The sequence below is a fragment of the Pelobates fuscus genome, chromosome 8, assembly GCF_036172605.1.
Source record: "Pelobates fuscus isolate aPelFus1 chromosome 8, aPelFus1.pri, whole genome shotgun sequence".
Classification (NCBI taxonomy): Eukaryota; Metazoa; Chordata; class Amphibia; order Anura; family Pelobatidae; genus Pelobates; species Pelobates fuscus.
The window spans coordinates 176170669-176189760 of NC_086324.1; the positions used below are offsets into that span (position 1 = coordinate 176170669).

The 19092-nt window shown below is 41.0% G+C and overlaps 1 protein-coding gene across 1 annotated transcript; it reads left to right on the forward strand.

Moving 5' to 3' along the window:
- Positions 1-8031: 8031 nt before the first annotated feature.
- On the forward strand, positions 8032-8976 carry LOC134571394 (olfactory receptor 5AR1-like). The gene has a single exon (XM_063429598.1). It carries the CDS (start codon positions 8032-8034, stop codon positions 8974-8976), a length of 945 nt encoding a protein of 314 aa, XP_063285668.1.
- The last annotated feature ends 10116 nt before the right edge of the window (positions 8977-19092 follow it).

The following is a 19092-nucleotide window of genomic DNA, read 5'->3' on the forward strand; positions in this document are numbered from 1 at the left end:
CTCACATCCAGCATGTTGCCAAATCCTGTAGATTCCATTTTAAAAACATAGCCCGCATCCGCCCCTTTCTTGCACCAGATACTACCAAGGAGCTTGTCCATGCTCTGGTAATCTCCCGCATGGATTACTGTAACCCTCTCCTGATTGGTCTTCCCAAAAGCCGTACTGCACCCCTACAGTCCGTAATGAACGCTGCTGCTAGACTGATTTTCCTCTCTAGTCGTTTCTCTCACACCTCACCCCTCTGCCAGTCCTTACATTGGCTTCCTGTATGCTATAGGAGTCAATTCAAGGTACTAACTCACACCTATAAAGCACTGAACAACTCTAGCCCCTCTTATATCTCCTCACAGATCCATAGGTATGTCCCTTCTCGGTCTCTCCGCTCTGCCCGTGACCACCTCCTGTCCGTTGTCCGCACTCGTACGGCCAACTCGCGCTTGCAGGACTTCTCGCGGGCGGCTCCCTTCCTATGGAATAGCCTGCCTACCACCATCAGACTCTACCCTAGTCTTGCATCTTTTAAGAAGTGCCTTAAAACCCATCTCTTTAGGAAAGCATATGGCCTCCAAGACTAACCCTTACCTCACATACCTGTCTCTTGCCCTCTCCTAAAGGGCAGTCCACCTTATTTGATTGCAAATTCCTGTCTTAATGTGTTTTACACCCACCTCCTATAGAATGTAAGCTCGATCGAGCAGGGTCCTCTTCAACCTATTGTTCCTGTAAGTTTATTTGTAATTGTCCTATTTATAGTTAAATCCCCTCTCATAATATTGTAAAGCGCTACGGAATCTGTTGGCGCTATATAAATTGCTATAATAATAATAATAATACAAGATAAAAGGAAATGTGGGGTAGCAATTTTATTCTCACGTCAAATAGATTTGTGTATAAAACATTCTGAACAAGATAAGGAAGGGAGATATATAATTACGATATGTAATATTAATAACATTCTTTATACACTAGTTAATACGTATTCACCAAATATCGCACCAATGAAGTGTATATCAAGATTTTAGGAAAGATTGATTAAGATTAAACATGGACATATTATTTGAAAGGGAGATTTCGACTGTATGATGGACCCGGGGTTGGACAAACAGACAATGCAAGGCAGATAGATAGACAAAAATGCCCACAAATAAGCATAGAAATTTCAATCCTTTGCCCAAGGAAATTTTCTCTATGATACCTGGCATGTATTTTATACCCAGGAACGAGACTATACATGCTTTTCTAAGACACATCTTGCGTATTCGAGAATCGACTATATTTCGACAGATATAAATTCTATACAAAGAGTCAAGAAAATCGATATTGAACAGATAACATGGTCAGATCACAACATAATTATTTTGGAGGTAAAAGATAAATTTACAAAAAAGAGACTGGAATGGAAGCTCAAAGAATTTTTACTGAAATCTACACAAAATAAGGTTTATATATAAAAAAGAAAAAAAATTAAATTTTCAAGATTTTTTTTCTAATGATATCTCTCTAGTCTTAATATGGGCTGCCTTTAAATGTGTGATCTGTTTTATAAAACTTGATTCCCAAAATAAATAAAGCAGACAAAAAAAATATGTCTGCAAAACAAAACCGTTGTAATAAAACCAATCCATCACAAAATATCTCAAATGAGATTTAGGATCTTGAAAATACTATCAATGAAAAATGAATTAAAGAGACATCTAGAAAGCTAGAAATGCCGAAATCTTTTCAATATTATAAAAGTTATAAAGCGGATAAGATGCTTACGAATAGATAAAAGAATATTCGGAAAGCAGAATAATTTATAAAATGAGATTCTCTTATCCCCCTTTTAAAATGGCTAAAGCCTTCGAGGAATACTATAGAAGCCTATACAGCATCAATCTTAAAGATCCGTTACAGAATGCCGAACTGTATTGTCAAGAGAAGGAATTGAAAAAAATAAATCCTGTACAATTAAAAAAACTTAATGAACCCTTCTCACTAGAAGAGATTATAGACATCGACCACTCAAAAATTAATAAAGCACCGGGTCCTGATGGTCTGACAGCTATGTTCTATAAGCTATTTAAATGAGAAATGGGCCCCTATCTGCAGATCACTTTTAATGAGTTTGCAGAAAAGGGAGACCTTCCGGAAGATCTATTAAGATGGAACATAGTAACTATTTTAAAGCAAGAGACAAATCCTGGGTAGGTAACAAGTTACCGACCAATCTCTCTGCTGAATGAAGACTTAAAATTTTATGCTGACATTATGGCAAAATCTGTGATAAACAACCTAATCCATAATGACCAGGTGGGATTCATCCCAGGACGATCATCAGCAAGTCATATACGAACATTGTCAAATATTTTTGAGATTGTAAGGCGTAAAAGGACCCCAATGCTGGCCCTGTCATTAGATGCTGAGAAAGCTTTTGACAGGGTCAGCTGATATTTCCTTTCAAATACTTTAAAAGCTTTTGGCTTTACGGGTAGTTTTTATCAAGCTATAATGGCTGTAGACTCGAACTCCACAGGGAAAGTAATAGGCCAGGGTATCTCTTCTAAATTAAATAACGGCACTAGACAAGGCTGTCTGCTTTCTCCCCTTCTTTATGTTTTAATGATTGAGATACTGGCATTCAAAATCAGAAATAACCACAAAATAAAAGGATTCAATGATACAGTAGAAATAAAAATAAAGCTATATGCCGATGATGTACTCATTTTGTTGGAAGACCCAGTAAACTCAATTAATGAACTAATGGAGGTAAGATAAACACTATAAAAGCATATATTCTACCCAAAATCACCCATTACCACAGGGCATGTGTACATGTCTGCAATGTTCATAGTTTATCGGGAAGATGTACCGATCATCTCTATTAATACAGTGTAGGTCTGACAGAAATCCCTTTACGAGGGAGATTTCCTCTCTTGATGTAGAATCAGCCGGCGATACACTCTTTGCCTTCATGTCCCCGCCGCATGTTTGGCGCGCATAGACAAGACATGCCCAGCACTAGGATTGGCCGACTGATTCTCTCAAGGTTGTATTTAAACGCTGCATGCTCAGTACCTGGCTTACCTTTGACAAAGGCGATTTGGCAGCGCCGAAATGTACGTTAGGTCCTTTGTTCTTTTGTTTTTAGACCAGCACGGATTGATGTGAACACAGGGTTGGGGGAAAGGGATCTCTATTTGCCTAACCGATGTTAGAGCCAGACAGAAAGGTTTAAGTGCTTAAGAATAGAATCTTTTTTCTTTTACAGCAACAGCCATCAGCTCCCCCACATTCAGGGGAGTGTACTCCATCTCCAGTTGACACATTCTTTTTAAGCTATGCATAACCAGCAGGATCTCTACAGATAGATCCAACGTATTATTTTGCAACTTATTAGCTGTTTAGAGTGCAAGGGATACTTTGTTCTCCCCTTTTTTACACTCTCCTGGGTTGTTACTATTTATGTTGCTACAAAGACTATCTTCTACCACTTGGTGCCTTGGGTGTATCCTGTGGCTGTTACATTGAGCCTCTACATGTAGAGTCATCACTACAGCATTTTCCAAATAGCAGGAACATTCCCTTCAGGCACCATGAGCACTATCTACTTTAGTCTTTAGCCAAGTCTTTAGACTAAACCCATTCCTACCACCCCCATTCTTGTTTACAATGGTGATGGTGCACTAAACTTTATTTATTTATCCGTATTTCTTTTTGGGATCATATTGCTTATGATGCCCGCAATAAAGTTATTTTAGTTTGTTACTTAAGGCAGAACGATATCTGCAGAAGTATTTCCCAGTGCTCCTGAAGCCGTTATAGCTTGGGATCATGCCTCTCTACTTTTTGTTTGTGTATAAACACAAGGGTTACCTCCCAGTTCTGCAGACACACTCTTGTTTCCACTTGTTGGTAACTTAGCACTTCGGTGCCCCCTTTTTTCTAGACTTATTACCTGATACTAATTTAATCTCATGGTCTGAAAAAGATATCAATACCATTGAAGCTATAATTACATCATGAAAAGTCCGAAAATTCACTGATTTACAAAAGATATCAGGCCTTCGGGATAAAGATTTATTTGACTATATGAAAGTAAGATCTTATATAATAAAAATATTAAAACAAATTTATGAGGAGAATGTAACATTTTTTTAAACAAATCATTAATTTAACTGACACTAAAAATGAATTTCTAAAGCTAATTCCCTGCTATATAAAATGCTAAAGAAGTTTTCAAAAGCTATAGAGAAATGGAGTAGAGATCTGGGCTTGCAAATCCCACATAAGGAATGGAATAGATCAATTTTGGTTGTAAATAAAAACCTTCACTGTCTGAACTTAAATGAACTACATTACAAAATGTTAAATAGATGGTATCTAGTCCCTAAAAGGATTAAAAGAATCTTTCACAACCGCTCTTCAGAATGCTGGAGATGTGGGACTAAGGACGCAGACCATCTACATATATGGTGGGAATGCCCGTTCATTAACAAATAATGGCAAGATGTCGGTAGAAGGAGAAATAATACAATAAATATAAAGATACCGATTAGAGCTGAATCGATGCTTTTACATATTAATCTACCTAGTATGAGAAACTGATTTTGTTATAACATATGCTGACTGCTGCCAAATTAACAATAGCAAGAAATTGGAAAAGTCCATCTAAACTTGACTGGTGCCTAATTAAACACCAAATTTGTTACCAACTGAATATGGAAAAATACATTCCAACCCCCCAAAATAAAAAATATAGGTATAATGTTTTTTGGGATTAATCAATAAAAACAAATCAACATGCTTTAAGGAAAGTATATATAAAATCAAGGGGAGTCTAGAAAAATGAAAAACTCTCTCCTCTCCACCTGTATCCCTCTGATCGAGAGCATGATATTTGTTTGTGTAATTTGTGCAATTTATGTCTATCTGTGCCCAGTGAGATGGTTTACAATCTGATATCTGCCTTACGAGATGTTTATCGTTATCATCAATTATACATTTTAGATGGATCACATATTTAGCTTTTCGCTAGAGATAGCAAAGACAATTTTAATATGAGCGATACAATAGATTGTGCACTTAGGCAGAAAATTGTTAAATTGTTCAATAGTAATTGTTTTTTTTTATGTTTTGTATACAAAATACTAATAAAAGAGATTTAAAAAAAAATTCTCTACAGTCCCTAAACATAGGAGGCATTGGGAATTAATCTTATTTCTGGCACGATACAACAGAAAGCTCTAGAGACTTGCAATCTCTGAGGATGAAAATATTTTCTAATAAAACAGATCTTTAATGAGGTCCCAAGTCGGGAAAATTCTGCTTTAAAGACGACTTTACTACCAGATGACGAGTCAGGTGTTCCAGATACTGTAACTGACCCATCTCCAGCATTCCACTGATTGCAAATTTAATATATTGTATTATATTGAATGCCTTCAAAGCACCTACTGCTTGTACTACATTGCTTCTGTCTCTCTAAATAACCAATGAAAAGAAAATTCACTATCGGAGAATGTGATTTAATAAGACTCAGTTACTGGAAATGTATCAATAATACCTGATTAAGTAACTGGGACGTCCAGCGAACACTCAGTTATATTCCATATGTCCTAACACAGGTGAGTTTCCAGCCAGGTATGTCCTGTTCGTGTTTAGTCTTCTCTTACGATTTATTACAGGGTTTATTTTCTACATTGTAAATTGTGAGCAAAATGTGAATTTAGCTGAAAATAGCCATTTTGTGAACAATAACTGCATTGAAGATTTTTTTTTTATATTTGTATTTTTTGGATATTTTTTTAACATTTTTATTTTTTCAGAATCCAACTCTTGGTAAATAACCCTCGCCTAAAAATAAATCCAACTAATGGCATGAAGAGTCATTTGTTTTGACTGACCTTTCTTAAACTGTATCTCCTTCACTCTTTAAGAAAAGAATGAATTGACAGATTAAGAAAAAAATACATTCTCATTGTTGATTTGAATAAGGTGTGAGATTTCATTTCCTAAAATTCAAACACATGGATATAAAACAATCCCTCTAAGCTATGCAATGTGCAGAGAACAGGCTTCACCATTAACTGTGAAATAGTATCCATTGGAATACAATAAATCCTCAGCAGATACCAAATAATACAATTATAATACACAAAACGCTCTAACTACCTTATGGGTTTCTGTCTGAACATGAGGTCATACTCATCTTTTTTCAACTTTTTTGATCATAGATTATGCAAAGATACCTAGTGTGAGACAGCTTCAATCTCCTAATGAATGTTTCTCCACCATTCTGGACCTCAGGGAAAGTTAACCTTGAATGGTTCCTGGCCGTATCTGGTGAAGGTTACTGCTCGTTCTCTCCTTAATCTGGATTAGAATTTACTTTATAAGGTGAGTTGTTTGACCTACATATTGTCCCACATCCTCTGACTGGTGGGATTGTAGAGTATTAGGGATAAACACAACACGAAGTATTATGTTCACTGCAGCGACACAAAACCATTCTCAGAAATGTTTTAATTAAATTCATTAAGTATCAGATATGTCTGTAATTGAAGGTTACATTTTCTTCTAGGGTATACTCAGTTTACAATTTAAAAATGTACAGTGCTTCTTTACACCAATGAAAAATGTGTTCTTGTCTTTTGACACCCATCAGGGTCTTCAATGCCCAAACAATGAAAAATTGTCACAATAATATAACTCCAAAACATATCAGGTTTGATAATAGTGGGGGAAACCTCCCCAAATGTGTCCATTGTACTATGAATACAAAACTTCTGTGTGTGTGTATGTATGTGTTTTCTGAGAACTCATTTCACATGTCTTCTTCTTGGCCGGAGAGCTTGGAGAATTTATAATGTGGTTATTAAACATTCATAACTTTAATGAGTAATTGTTAATTTTATTTATTTTCAATATTTGTCTTTAAATCTGATTATCTTTTAATCTGAAGTTCCATGTCTACACAAAAAAACATTTTATTTAGTTTATTTTACATTTATGATCTACGTTTTAATGCAAAATGAATTCAGATTGAAGCTGCAAAGACATAACAATAGTATGTCGAATTGCTTTGTAATAAGTGTAGTTTGTATAAAACGTAAGACAATCATCATTTCAAATCGTATCTAGTTCTACATAGATGTTCCAGGCAGTTCTGTATATTGCAGGTACAGATGGAAAGTTTTGGATAGTCCATGCATTATTGCTCCATGTTTCAAGAACTTTAAAGAGCCCTGTTTAATATGAACACATGTAATAATACTTTATAAATTAACCTTGTGCCTACACGTCGTGTTCTTCTCGACCTGAGCCCATCACATATTTTCCAAGACAGTTTACACATATTAAGTAAATTCTGTAGAACTACTAGATGGTTTCTCTCTGTTTCACTATGAAACTCTCTTATTTATAACATCCGCCTCATTATATAAATTAGTGACGTGCTCCCTTTTGACTCTTCTTTCTTGAAGGTTCGAGAGGCTCGTGTTCAGTTTTCTAGACACACAGAACAAATAATTACAGAATTACATGGCCTCCTCACAGTTTATTACTACACATTTATCCTTCAAACCTTTACTGCACTACATTATTCATTCCATGTTTAGTCTGATTCAGGTCAAAACCAACAGCCCCTTTGTTCATTAAGAGGTCTTTGATCTCCAAATACATTTTAATTAAAAGCGACTTTTAATTAAGGTTAATGGTAGAGGTTAACACAGTGAGGGAGTTTAAGCATGCGTGGGATATGCTTATGGCTATCCTAACTATAAGATAAGGCCAGGGACTAATAAAAGTATTTAAAAAATTTGGGCAGACTAGATGGGCCGAATGGTTCTTATCTGCCGTCACATTCTATGTTTCTATGTTTCTATGTAATTCAAAACCTACAGCAACATAAAAAATATATAAAATAAAATGTGCCATCATTGAACACAGATTCAGCAATTGCTCTCTATAAACACTGCATTCAATTGTTATGTATATATAATGTCTTTATTAATTTTTTTTTTTTTTGCAGTTGCTGTATGAGACACCATGTGGCTAATAAATAAAACCAGCGAGTTTGAATTTCTGTTTCTTGGATTGTCTGAAATCCCAAATGCTCAGCTTCCACTCTTCATGATCTTCCTCCTGATATACACCTTAACTCTGATTGGCAACCTCCTCATTCTTCTCCTGATCTGTACCGATTCCCACCTCCACACGCCTATGTACTTCTTCCTCAGTAATCTTGCTTGCGTTGATGTTTTTTACTCCTCAGTGACCTCGCCTCGGATGCTCTATGATTTCTTCTCTAGTAACAAGACCATCAGCCTCTCCAACTGTATCACCCAATTCTTCTTTTTCTTCTCCTTCATCTGCATTGAGCTTTACCTGCTGGCGGCAATGTCCTACGACAGGTATATCGCTATCTGCCAGCCATTGCACTACATTCAAATAATGCACCCCAAATTCTGTGCCAAAATGGTGTCTGCAGCCTGGACCATTGGCTTCCTCACCTCCATGATTCATACCATTTGTACAAAAAGATTGGCCTTTTGTGGGCCCAACACCATTTATGGCTTCTTCTGTGACTTACCCCAGTTGTTCTTGCTTTCTTGCACCAATACGTTTATTAATGTCCTGGTAATGTTTGTTGTTGGAACATTCATGGGGTCGGGGGCTCTGGGTATAACATTTGTCCCATATATCCACATATTCCGTACCGTTATGGGAATTCAGACCAGGAAAGGGAAACTGAAAACCTTTTCCACCTGTACATCGCATCTTATGGTGGTTTTTATTTTTTATGGAACCCTTATTTTTACTTACCTCCGTCCCACCCCAAGTTCTTCTGCTTCTGATGACCGCCTAGTGTCCATCGTTTATACAGTTCTGACCCCATTATTAAATCCTCTAATCTACAGTTTGAGGAACAAAGATCTGAAGGAAGCCTTAAGAAGAACTCTGCAAAAAATCCTAAAAGTCAATAAAAAATAATTCAAGTACGATTTATGTAATTTCTTATTTCTATATCATATGCTTACTTTAGTGACTTATAACTTGAAATATTTAAATAAAAAAATACCTCAGTTACTTGCATTATGATATTATTTATAAGTTGAGGCATGTTCAGTCTATTACTAAGCATGATATATAATATTATGTAATTATCGATGGCACTGAAATATTATTATAATACAGTTATAAATTGTCAATTAAATGTCATACAGGATTTAATGAAACAATCTAAATAATGTAGATTTTCCCATACGCATAACAAATAATTAGCTCAGTTCAAACAATGAAATCTATAGAAGTGTTGGCAGAGCTGCTGATATGTTCACCAACAGAAGAATTCCATTGAGAGAGGGTCGTGTCCTCCTTTCCCCATCCAATTGACACACAATGTCTACCATCCTTCCATCTTCAGAGCTACAGAGAGAAATAATCTTTATATCCTGCATGTCCTCTCATTAATGGACTTTGAGAAACGTTTGACTAGCTGAGCCAATAAATACAATTTCAGAGGCCACATATATGAATAGACAATGACACAAAGATGAGTGTCCTGGGATTAAAATCTGGCTTTTGATTGGTTATGGGCGTATCTTAATATGTAATAATTAATTTGCCCCCGGGTACTCTGACCAGTAGATGGCACTATTTCCCTAGGTATGAAGACCTTAATTATATAATTGATTACCTGGTTGAATAAATTAATTTATGTTTAATTTATCTACACTGGTGTCAGGTAATATTACTTTAAATATCCATTTTTGGTTACATATATTCATTAACCAAGTAAGGTTGGTTATATATATCATTATAAAGAATGTATATATCATTTATCAATCTAACCTTTATGAATAATTGATAAATATATTTATCTATACAAACATCAAATGACATTAGTGTATATATATGATTCCTTATTGCCCCTATATCAATGAAGGAGCTCCCAATATCTCCATCCAGTCTCAGGTCACTAGTTTTACCTACATGTGGGGTACTGATCCCCTGTTGGGCCTGCTTTTTAATTTGAGAAATGTGAGTGTTTTTAATCTTTGAATTTAATACAAATGTTTCCTTCAGTGAGTACTAGGAACTATTCTACTTAATTTCAGGTATTCTGAGCCACCAAGTGGGATTTTGTGGTAGTACATGCAGTCAAATCTTCCTAAATTTAACTGAATTACAGGTAAAGGGAAACTATAGTGCCAGGAAAACAAACTCTAGGTTTCCCCTTTGTCAAGGCCCTCTCCCACGGCACTGAAGGGGTAAATAACCCCTTCAGTCACTTACCTGCGTCCAGCGCTCCTCCCCCGTCAACGTCCGCCAGCAGGGGAGGTATAATGCGCATGCAATGGCCATGCTCGCATTAGGCTCTCCCCATAGGAAAGCATTATTCAATGCTCTCCTATGGGGATACCGGCGATGCAGAGCGTGCGGACGTCCACCGTCGTTTAGACGACCAAATGTTGTCTAAGAAGCCGGAGATCTGGTAGACACTAGAGGTGGAGTTAGCCCTCAAAGTTAATTATTGCAGTTTAAAACTGCAATAATTACCACACTAGGGTTAAGGGTGATGGGAGTTGGCACCCAGACCACTTCGATGAGCTGAAGTGGTCTGGGTGCCTGGTGTCCCTTTAACTGTACTTACTTAAATGAAGTACTGCACAATTATAGCAAGTGGCTTGATTTAAGGTTAACTCTATCTGGTTCTGTTTAGTGGATCCACTTGCCATAACACCTTAGGACTTGGTTCGTTGGACTAATTCTATTGCATTAATTGCAAAATGTGGCACTTTATCAGCTATTTCTAGTGTTTATATATATACTATTTGCTTATTTCCCTCTTTCATCACTCTTTTTCTATTTTTATCTTCGTTATTGTCAGGATCGGGACAGGGATCCAACACGCAGAGTACAAACAGTAGCCAGATACGTATACCGGACCTTAGAATGGCCGGACTAACGTAAGTAGTACAGTATAGAATGGTCAAAGACAAGCCGAGGTCGAGGGTAACAGAAGACAGGTAAGCGAGAGACAAGCCGAATCAAGGGTAACAGAGATAAGCAGAGTAAGGTAAACAAGCCGGGTCAAAACCAAAAGGGATAATAGAATACACAAGCACTGAGTGACTAGAACAAGCTAGAACCACGACAGGGCAATGAGCTAATGAAAGAAGCTCTGTTAAATACCCTGTTCAGAGCAGTAACCACGCCTCCGAGGCGTCCTGATTGGTCCTGCAGCAATTGACTGACAGGTCGTTCCGGGGGAGTGTCCTGATGACTACTTCCTGCCTAGATGCTGTAAAAGGCAGTCACTCCCTCGCGGCCGGCCTAGCATGACCGGATAGACCGCGGGGAAGGGAGCCATCAGACCGTCTGCATGGAGGAACAGCTAAGTCTCTACCTCTTTCGGAGGTAGAGACCACAGGTACCCTGACAGTACCCCCCCTCTCAGATACGCCCACCGGGCGGAATGAACCGGGACGAGATGGGAAGCGAGAGTGATACGCCCTGCGGAGACGGGGAGCATGAACATCCTCCTGAGGTACCCAACTCCTCTCCTCAGGACCATATCCCTTCCAATCAACCAGATATTGTACTCTCCCCCGGGAGATTCGAGAATCAATAATAGAGTTAACCTCATACTCCTCCTGACCCTCCACCTGAACGGAGCGAGGAGGGGCTATTGTGGAGGAAAATCTGTTACATATGAGTGGTTTCAGCAATGAAACGTGAAACGAGTTCGGGATGCGTAAGGTATTAGGAAGAGCTAAACGATACGCAACTGGATTGATACAGGTCAGCACCCTGTAGGGTCCAATATAACGAGGAGCGAACTTCATGGAGGGCACTTTTAAACGGATGTTCCTCGTGCTCAGCCATACCCTATCACCAGGAACAAAGACCGGAGCCGCCCTTCTACGTTTATCAGCGTGTTTCTTGACCAACATAGAGTTGTGCACAAGGATTTGTCGAGTTTGATCCCACAACTTCCTCAAATTGGCAACATGAACATCAACCGACGGTACCCCCTGGGAAGGAGAATCCGAAGGAAGAATAGACGGATGAAAACCATAATTCATGAAGGGGCTTGAATGAGTAGAATCGCAAACGAGATTGTTGTGTGCAAACTCCGCCCAAGGAATCAAACCGACCCAATCATCCTGGTGTTCAGAAACAAAGCATCGTAAATATTGTTCAATTTTCTGGTTGGTACGTTCAGCAGCTCCGTTAGACTGAGGATGATAGGCAGAAGAAAAGTTTAATTTAATACCAAGTTGAGAGCAGAAGGACCTCCAAAAGCGGGAAACAAATTGGGAGCCTCTGTCCGATACAATTTGAGAGGGTATCCCATGTAGGCGAAAAATCTCCTTAGCGAATATCTCTGCCAATTCGGGAGAAGACGGGAGTTTAGGCAGGGGAATGAAGTGTGCCATCTTAGTAAACCTGTCAACCACGGTGAGGATAACAGTCTGTCTTTTAGAGATAGGTAGATCGACAATAAAGTCCATGGCCAAACAGGACCATGGTCTTTCTGGAACCTCCAAGGGTTGCAGGAATCCACATGGAAGCGTATGGGGTTGTTTGGTTTTAGTACAAACTTCACATGCAGCGATGAACTCCTCAATATCCCTCCGTAAAGCAGGCCACCAGAAGTCCTTAGAGATCAACGCGTAAGTCTTGCGAATACCAGGATGTCCCGCCATCTTGCTATTATGTAAACACTGTAAAAGTTCCAGTTGAAGAGCAGGAGGAACGAAATGACGGCCCGCAGGAGTCTGTTTAGGTGCTAGATGTTGCAACTTAATGATCTCGGCCAATAATGGAGAATGAATCCTGAGATTCGTATTAGCAATGATATTGCATTTCGGAACTATAGAAGAAAGAACTGGTTCAGGTACAGTAGAAGGTTCATATTGGCGAGATAATGCATCGGCTTTAGAGTTTTTAGAACCAGGTCTGTAAGTCAGTACATAATTGAAGTGAGTCAGGAATAAGGACCAACGAGCTTGTCTAGAGGATAAGCGCTTAGCCTCCCCAATATAGGACAAGTTTTTGTGGTCCGTCAAAATCGTAATAGGGTGTAGGGTCCCCTCCAACAAATGTCTCCACTCCTTTAAGGCTTTAATGACTGCTAACAGTTCCCTTTCCCCGATGTCATATCTGCTCTCAGGCCCAGAAAATTTCTTAGAGAAGAAACCACAAGGGTGTAACGGTTTATCCACCCCTAACCTTTGAGACAGAACAGCCCCAACTGCTGTCTCAGAGGCATCGACCTCGAGCAAGAAAGGCAGAGTCGTATCAGGATGGACTAGAATGGGAGCCGAGGCAAAAAGTTCCTTGAGAGTCTTGAAAGCACCCAGAGCCTCCTTAGACCAGAACTTAGTATCAGCCCCTTGTTTGGTCATATTGGTAATAGGCGCAATGATAGAGGAGTATCCTTTAATGAAGCGCCTATAGTAGTTGGAAAAACCAATAAACCTTTGGATAGCCTTGAGTCCTTTGGGCAAGGGCCAGTCTAAAATAGATTGAAGTTTTACAGGATCCATTTTAAAACCTTCCCCAGAAATCACGTATCCAAGAAAGTCTACCTGAGACTGATCAAAACTGCACTTCTCCAATTTGCAATATAGACCATGTTGCAGCAGCTTGTGTAATACCTTTCTGACCTGTCTATGGTGAGTCTCAATCTCCTTAGAGTGTATTAGTATGTCGTCCAGGTAAACGATAACACAATCATGCTGAAACTCCCTAAGTACCTCATTAATCAAATCTTGAAATACTGCAGGAGCATTGCATAGTCCAAATGGCATCACAGTGTATTCGTAATGGCCATACCGGGTATTGAATGCCGTCATCCACTCGTGACCTTGCTGGATTCTCACCAAATTGTAAGCCCCTCTGAGATCTAACTTGGTGAAGATTTTGGAGCCCTTAAGACGATCAAATAACTCGGTAATCAGTGGGATAGGATAGGCATTTCTGACAGTTATTTTATTCAAGCCTCGGTAATCGATACAAGGTCTCAGCGTGCCATCCTTCTTCTTAATGAAAAAGAACCCAGCCCCGGCCGGAGAAGAAGACCTCCTGATGAATCCCTTTTCTAAATTCTCCCAAATATACTCCTCTAGAACCGAGTTTTCCTGAACAGACAAAGGATATACATGGCCCCTCGGAGGCATAGTGCCGGGTAGAAGCTTAATCTTACAGTCAAATGACCTGTGTGGAGGCAAAGAATCGGCATTCTTCTTGTCAAACACTGCCCTTAAGTCTAGGTAAAGGTCTGGTATTTGTCTTTCTGTGGACTGAGTAGGATTCTCCGGTATGTTAATATTAGCTAATGGAGAAACCTTGCACAAACACCGATCCTGGCAGCCCTGGCCCCACGAGAGTATCTCTCCTAACTCCCAATCGATAATAGGGTTATGTTTTTTCAACCATGGGTACCCCAGAACTATGGGAACGGAAGGAGACGAAATGAGCAGAAGAGATAAATTCTCCACGTGTAGGATACCAACATTTAAATTAATGGGTATGGTCTCACGAAAGATAACAGGGTCTAGTAGTGGTCTACCATCTATGGCCTCAACGGCCAAAGGTGTCTCCCTTAGCTGGGATGGGAAATTGTTCTTACTAGCAAAGGCTTGGTCGATAAAATTCTCAGCAGCACCGGAATCTATCAATGCCATAGCCCTTACTACTTCCTTCCCCCAAGTTAAGGAAACTGGTAGCAGAAGCCTGTGATCTTTATAATCAGGAGTAGAGGACAAAATAGAAACACCCAAGGCCTGTCCTCTAGAGAGACTTAGGTGCGAGCGTTTCCCGGGCGGTTAGAACAGTTCGAGAGTAAATGACCCTTGGCTCCACAATACATACACAAACCCTCTCTTCTCCTGTGCTGTCTTTCCTCCTCAGAGAGGCGGGTATACCCTATCTGCATAGGTTCAGTAAGCAAAGATATCGTGGAGTCAGGACTTGGAACAGCGGGAGCTAACCTAAAAGAAGGTCTCTGGTTCCTCTCTCGAGTGTTCTGTCTCTCTCTTAGACGTTCATCTATACGAGAGATGAACGAAATGAAATCCTCTAAATTCTCAGGGAGTTCTCTGGTAGCAACCTCATCAAGGATTACATCAGATAGGCCATTCAAAAATACATCCATATACGCCTGCTCATTCCACTTGATTTCTGCCGCCAGAGACCTGAACTCTAGTGCATAATCCACCAGTGTTTGGTTCTCCTGTCTCAGGCGCAACAGTAATCTGGCTGCATTAACCTTTCTACCTGGAGGGTCAAATGTTCTTCTAAAAGCAGCTACAAATGCGTTATAGTTATAAACTAATGGATTATCGTTCTCCCATAGTGGGTTGGCCCATCTCAGAGCTTTCTCAATGAGTAGGGTGATAATAAATCCTACTTTTGCCCTATCTGTAGGATAAGAGCGAGGTTGCAATTCAAAGTGGATACTAATTTGGTTTAAAAAACCACGACACTTCTCAGGAGCCCCACCATAGCGTACTGGGGGGGTAATGTGAGAAGAAGCACCCACTGTGGCTACCTCTAGACCTGAACCGACAGGAGAAACAGGGGTATTACGTATCTCCTCTGGTGGGTTATTGGCACCAGCTAATAGAGCCTGTAGCGCAAGCGCCATCTGATCCATTCTGTGATCCATGGCTTCAAACCTAGGATCAGGAGCAGCCAGCTGACTGTTTGTACTTGCAGGATCCATTGGCCCTGTCGTAATGTCAGGATCGGGACAGGGATCCAACACGCAGAGTACAAACAGTAGCCAGATACGTATACCGGACCTTAGAATGGCCGGACTAACGTAAGTAGTACAGTATAGAATGGTCAAAGACAAGCCGAGGTCGAGGGTAACAGAAGACAGGTAAGCGAGAGACAAGCCGAATCAAGGGTAACAGAGATAAGCAGAGTAAGGTAAACAAGCCGGGTCAAAACCAAAAGGGATAATAGAATACACAAGCACTGAGTGACTAGAACAAGCTAGAACCACGACAGGGCAATGAGCTAATGAAAGAAGCTCTGTTAAATACCCTGTTCAGAGCAGTAACCACGCCTCCGAGGCGTCCTGATTGGTCCTGCAGCAATTGACTGACAGGTCGTTCCGGGGGAGTGTCCTGATGACTACTTCCTGCCTAGATGCTGTAAAAGGCAGTCACTCCCTCGCGGCCGGCCTAGCATGACCGGATAGACCGCGGGGAAGGGAGCCATCAGACCGTCTGCATGGAGGAACAGCTAAGTCTCTACCTCTTTCGGAGGTAGAGACCACAGGTACCCTGACAGTTATGACTTTATTTTTTCAACTTTCCAATTTTTTTAATATTTGTTTATATTGTTTTTATCTGTTTCTTCTTGTTTTTACATTCTTTATTTACACACATGAACTAGGCAGCCCAGAACTCCTGGCTGTCTAACATCAAATCTGTGCATAATTCCATCTGTTGTCTCTCCCTCCTTCCCACACTGTCCCTCCACTTCACTCCCCTTGTCAGCCTATAGAACATGCTCTGAGAAAGCAATTGAATGCCTGTGATTGGACTATGCACAGCCCCAGTGATGTCAGCAAGGCGCTGGATTCAAGGTAAGTCAAACCCTTTTATTTCAGGTTTTAATGCACATTGAGTGAGAGGACTTTTCCCATAGTACCTGATAGGGCATATTACACTCTATAGGATAATAGCCCTTAGTGGTATGTATATATAGTGTTCTCTCTCTCTATTCTCAGATTGCCTGTTCAAAACTGCTGACAATTTTCTCCCCTCTTAGTGCTTGCTGCAAGTGCTGATCTCACACAACCTGTAAATCTCGCAGTTGTGTACTGTGTGTATGCATGTATCGCAAAGTTCCACAGCAATAAAAATCACACAAATGTGTAGAGTCTATGAGTGTATCAAAAAACTTCACAGCAATAAAACTCATAGTATTGTGCAGTGTGTATGATGGTATCACAGAGCTGCACAGTAATGAAACTCACAGTAATGTGCAGTATGCATGTAGCCCATGGATCAACGCATCTAAGAGGAATAGGCCTTGACAAAGCCAGGAGGTAGGCATAGCCACAGGAAGTTAGTGACAGCTAGCATGCTGGGTAGGGCGGAGCCATAAGGGGAGTATTTATACCGGCCGTTATATGAAGTGGCCATATTAACTGAACCTAAGCTTACCTGTCAGTTGTCCCTCCCACCCTCCCTGTATTTGGTTAGGTTAGTTGATTTCCCGTTTTTTCACAGCAGCGGGGAATGGCCTGGTTAAATCGGAGGGTAGATGGAGGAGAAAGTGGGCATCCTGAGGTTTAGTGTGGATTGGGCAGTGTTGCACGTGGTTGGTAGGTTCGAGCCCGTCGGTGGCTCCGAACCTGGGGGTGTGGTGGTGTCTTGGTACACCCTACACTGGAACTGGTGGGTAGCGGTGTCTTGGTACACCCCTACAATGGATATGGTGGGTAGCGGTGTCTTGGTACACCCCTACAATCGATATGGTGGGTAGCGGTGTCTCGGTACACCCCTACAATTTAACCTGGTGGAAATGTGGTCATATTGGGCGGCCAGTTTCTGTGTTAACATGTTATTTAGATTGTTATCTATTGTTATTATTGTGGGGTCATTGCTAGGGGTATGTTATGTATATGGGGGGATGTTAACTTTAGTAAGATTTGTTGGCAATGACCCCATTTGTTATTCCTTATTTTATTAATAATTTAATAAAGCTGTGGACTAATTATTTCCAACCGTATAACCTGTGTCTGTGTTTTAATGGGGGTTTGGGTAAGGTTAGCGCATATGCCGGCAAATCCGACTGTGCGCCTGTTATGAGTGTTTCACAGAACACAGAACGCAGCAATAACGCTCACAGGGCACAATGTTTAAAATGTTCCAAATATTAACACATTTACATAAGTGCGAGTGATGAGATTGTTTTCTGATTGAGAGGGAATAGAATTGTCTTTCAAGTTAAGCAAAATAAATGCTTTGTGAATAAATCCCATTGTCTACTGCATTGGGCAGGTAGAGATATTTACAAAGGTAAGTAACTCTACCCATTGAATTTGCATAAAACACAGACCTTTCCCCTCTGGCTGAAAGACATTTCCTGGATAATAAAAAGTGTAGCTTGGAGTACAACAAACACACCGTATCTGAAGTCTGCAAGAAACAGACAATATGACTCAGTAACAGCACAGACAGACAGACAGCATTACCTGCTGTTACAAACAGACTGAATCACAGTGCAACTACTTGGGCCAAGGCTGGAATTCTGCATTTTGTAATTTCCTTCCCAGGGACACTGGATCCTCTTATGTGAGGTGAACATAATGCAAGAAGATCCTGGAACTGGTAAAAGGGCAGGGCTGGGTGTAGTGGTAGAGCAGGATACAGAAGTAGAGGAGGGTGCAGGGGTAGAGGAGGGTGTAGGGGTAGAGGTTGGTACAGGCGTAGAGGGGGGTACAGGGGTAGAGCAGGGTGCAGGGGTAGAGGAGAGTACAGGGGTAGAGGAGGGTGCAGGGGTAGAGGAGAGTACAGGGGTAGAGGAGGGTGCAGGGGTAGAGCAGGGTGCTGGGGTAGAGCAGGGTACAGGGGTAGAGGAGGGTGCAGGGGTAGAGCAGGGTGCTGGGGTAGAGGAGGGTACAGGGGTAGAGGAGGGTGCAGGGGTACAGCAGGGTGCTGGGGTAGAGGAGGGTGCAGGGGTAGAGCAGGGTGCTGGGGTAGAGGAGGGTGCAGGGGTAGAGCAGGGTGCTGGGGTAGAGGAGGGTACAGGGGTAGAGCAGGGTGCTGGGGTAGAGGAGGGTGCAGGGGTAGAGCAGGGTGCTGGGGTAGAGCAGGGTACAGGTGTAGAGCAGGGTGCAGGGGTAGAGCAGGGTGCAGGGGTAGAGGAGAGTTCAGGGGTAGAGGAGGGTGCAGGAGCAGAGCAGGGTGCAGGGGTAGAGGAGAGTATAGGGGTAGAGCAGGGTGCAGGGGTAGAGGAGGGTACAGGAACAGAGCAGGGTGCAGGGGTAGAGGAGGGTGCAGGGGTACAGCAGGGTGCTGGGGTAGAGGAGGGTGCAGGGGTAGAGCAGGGTGCTGGGGTAGAGGAGGGTGCAGG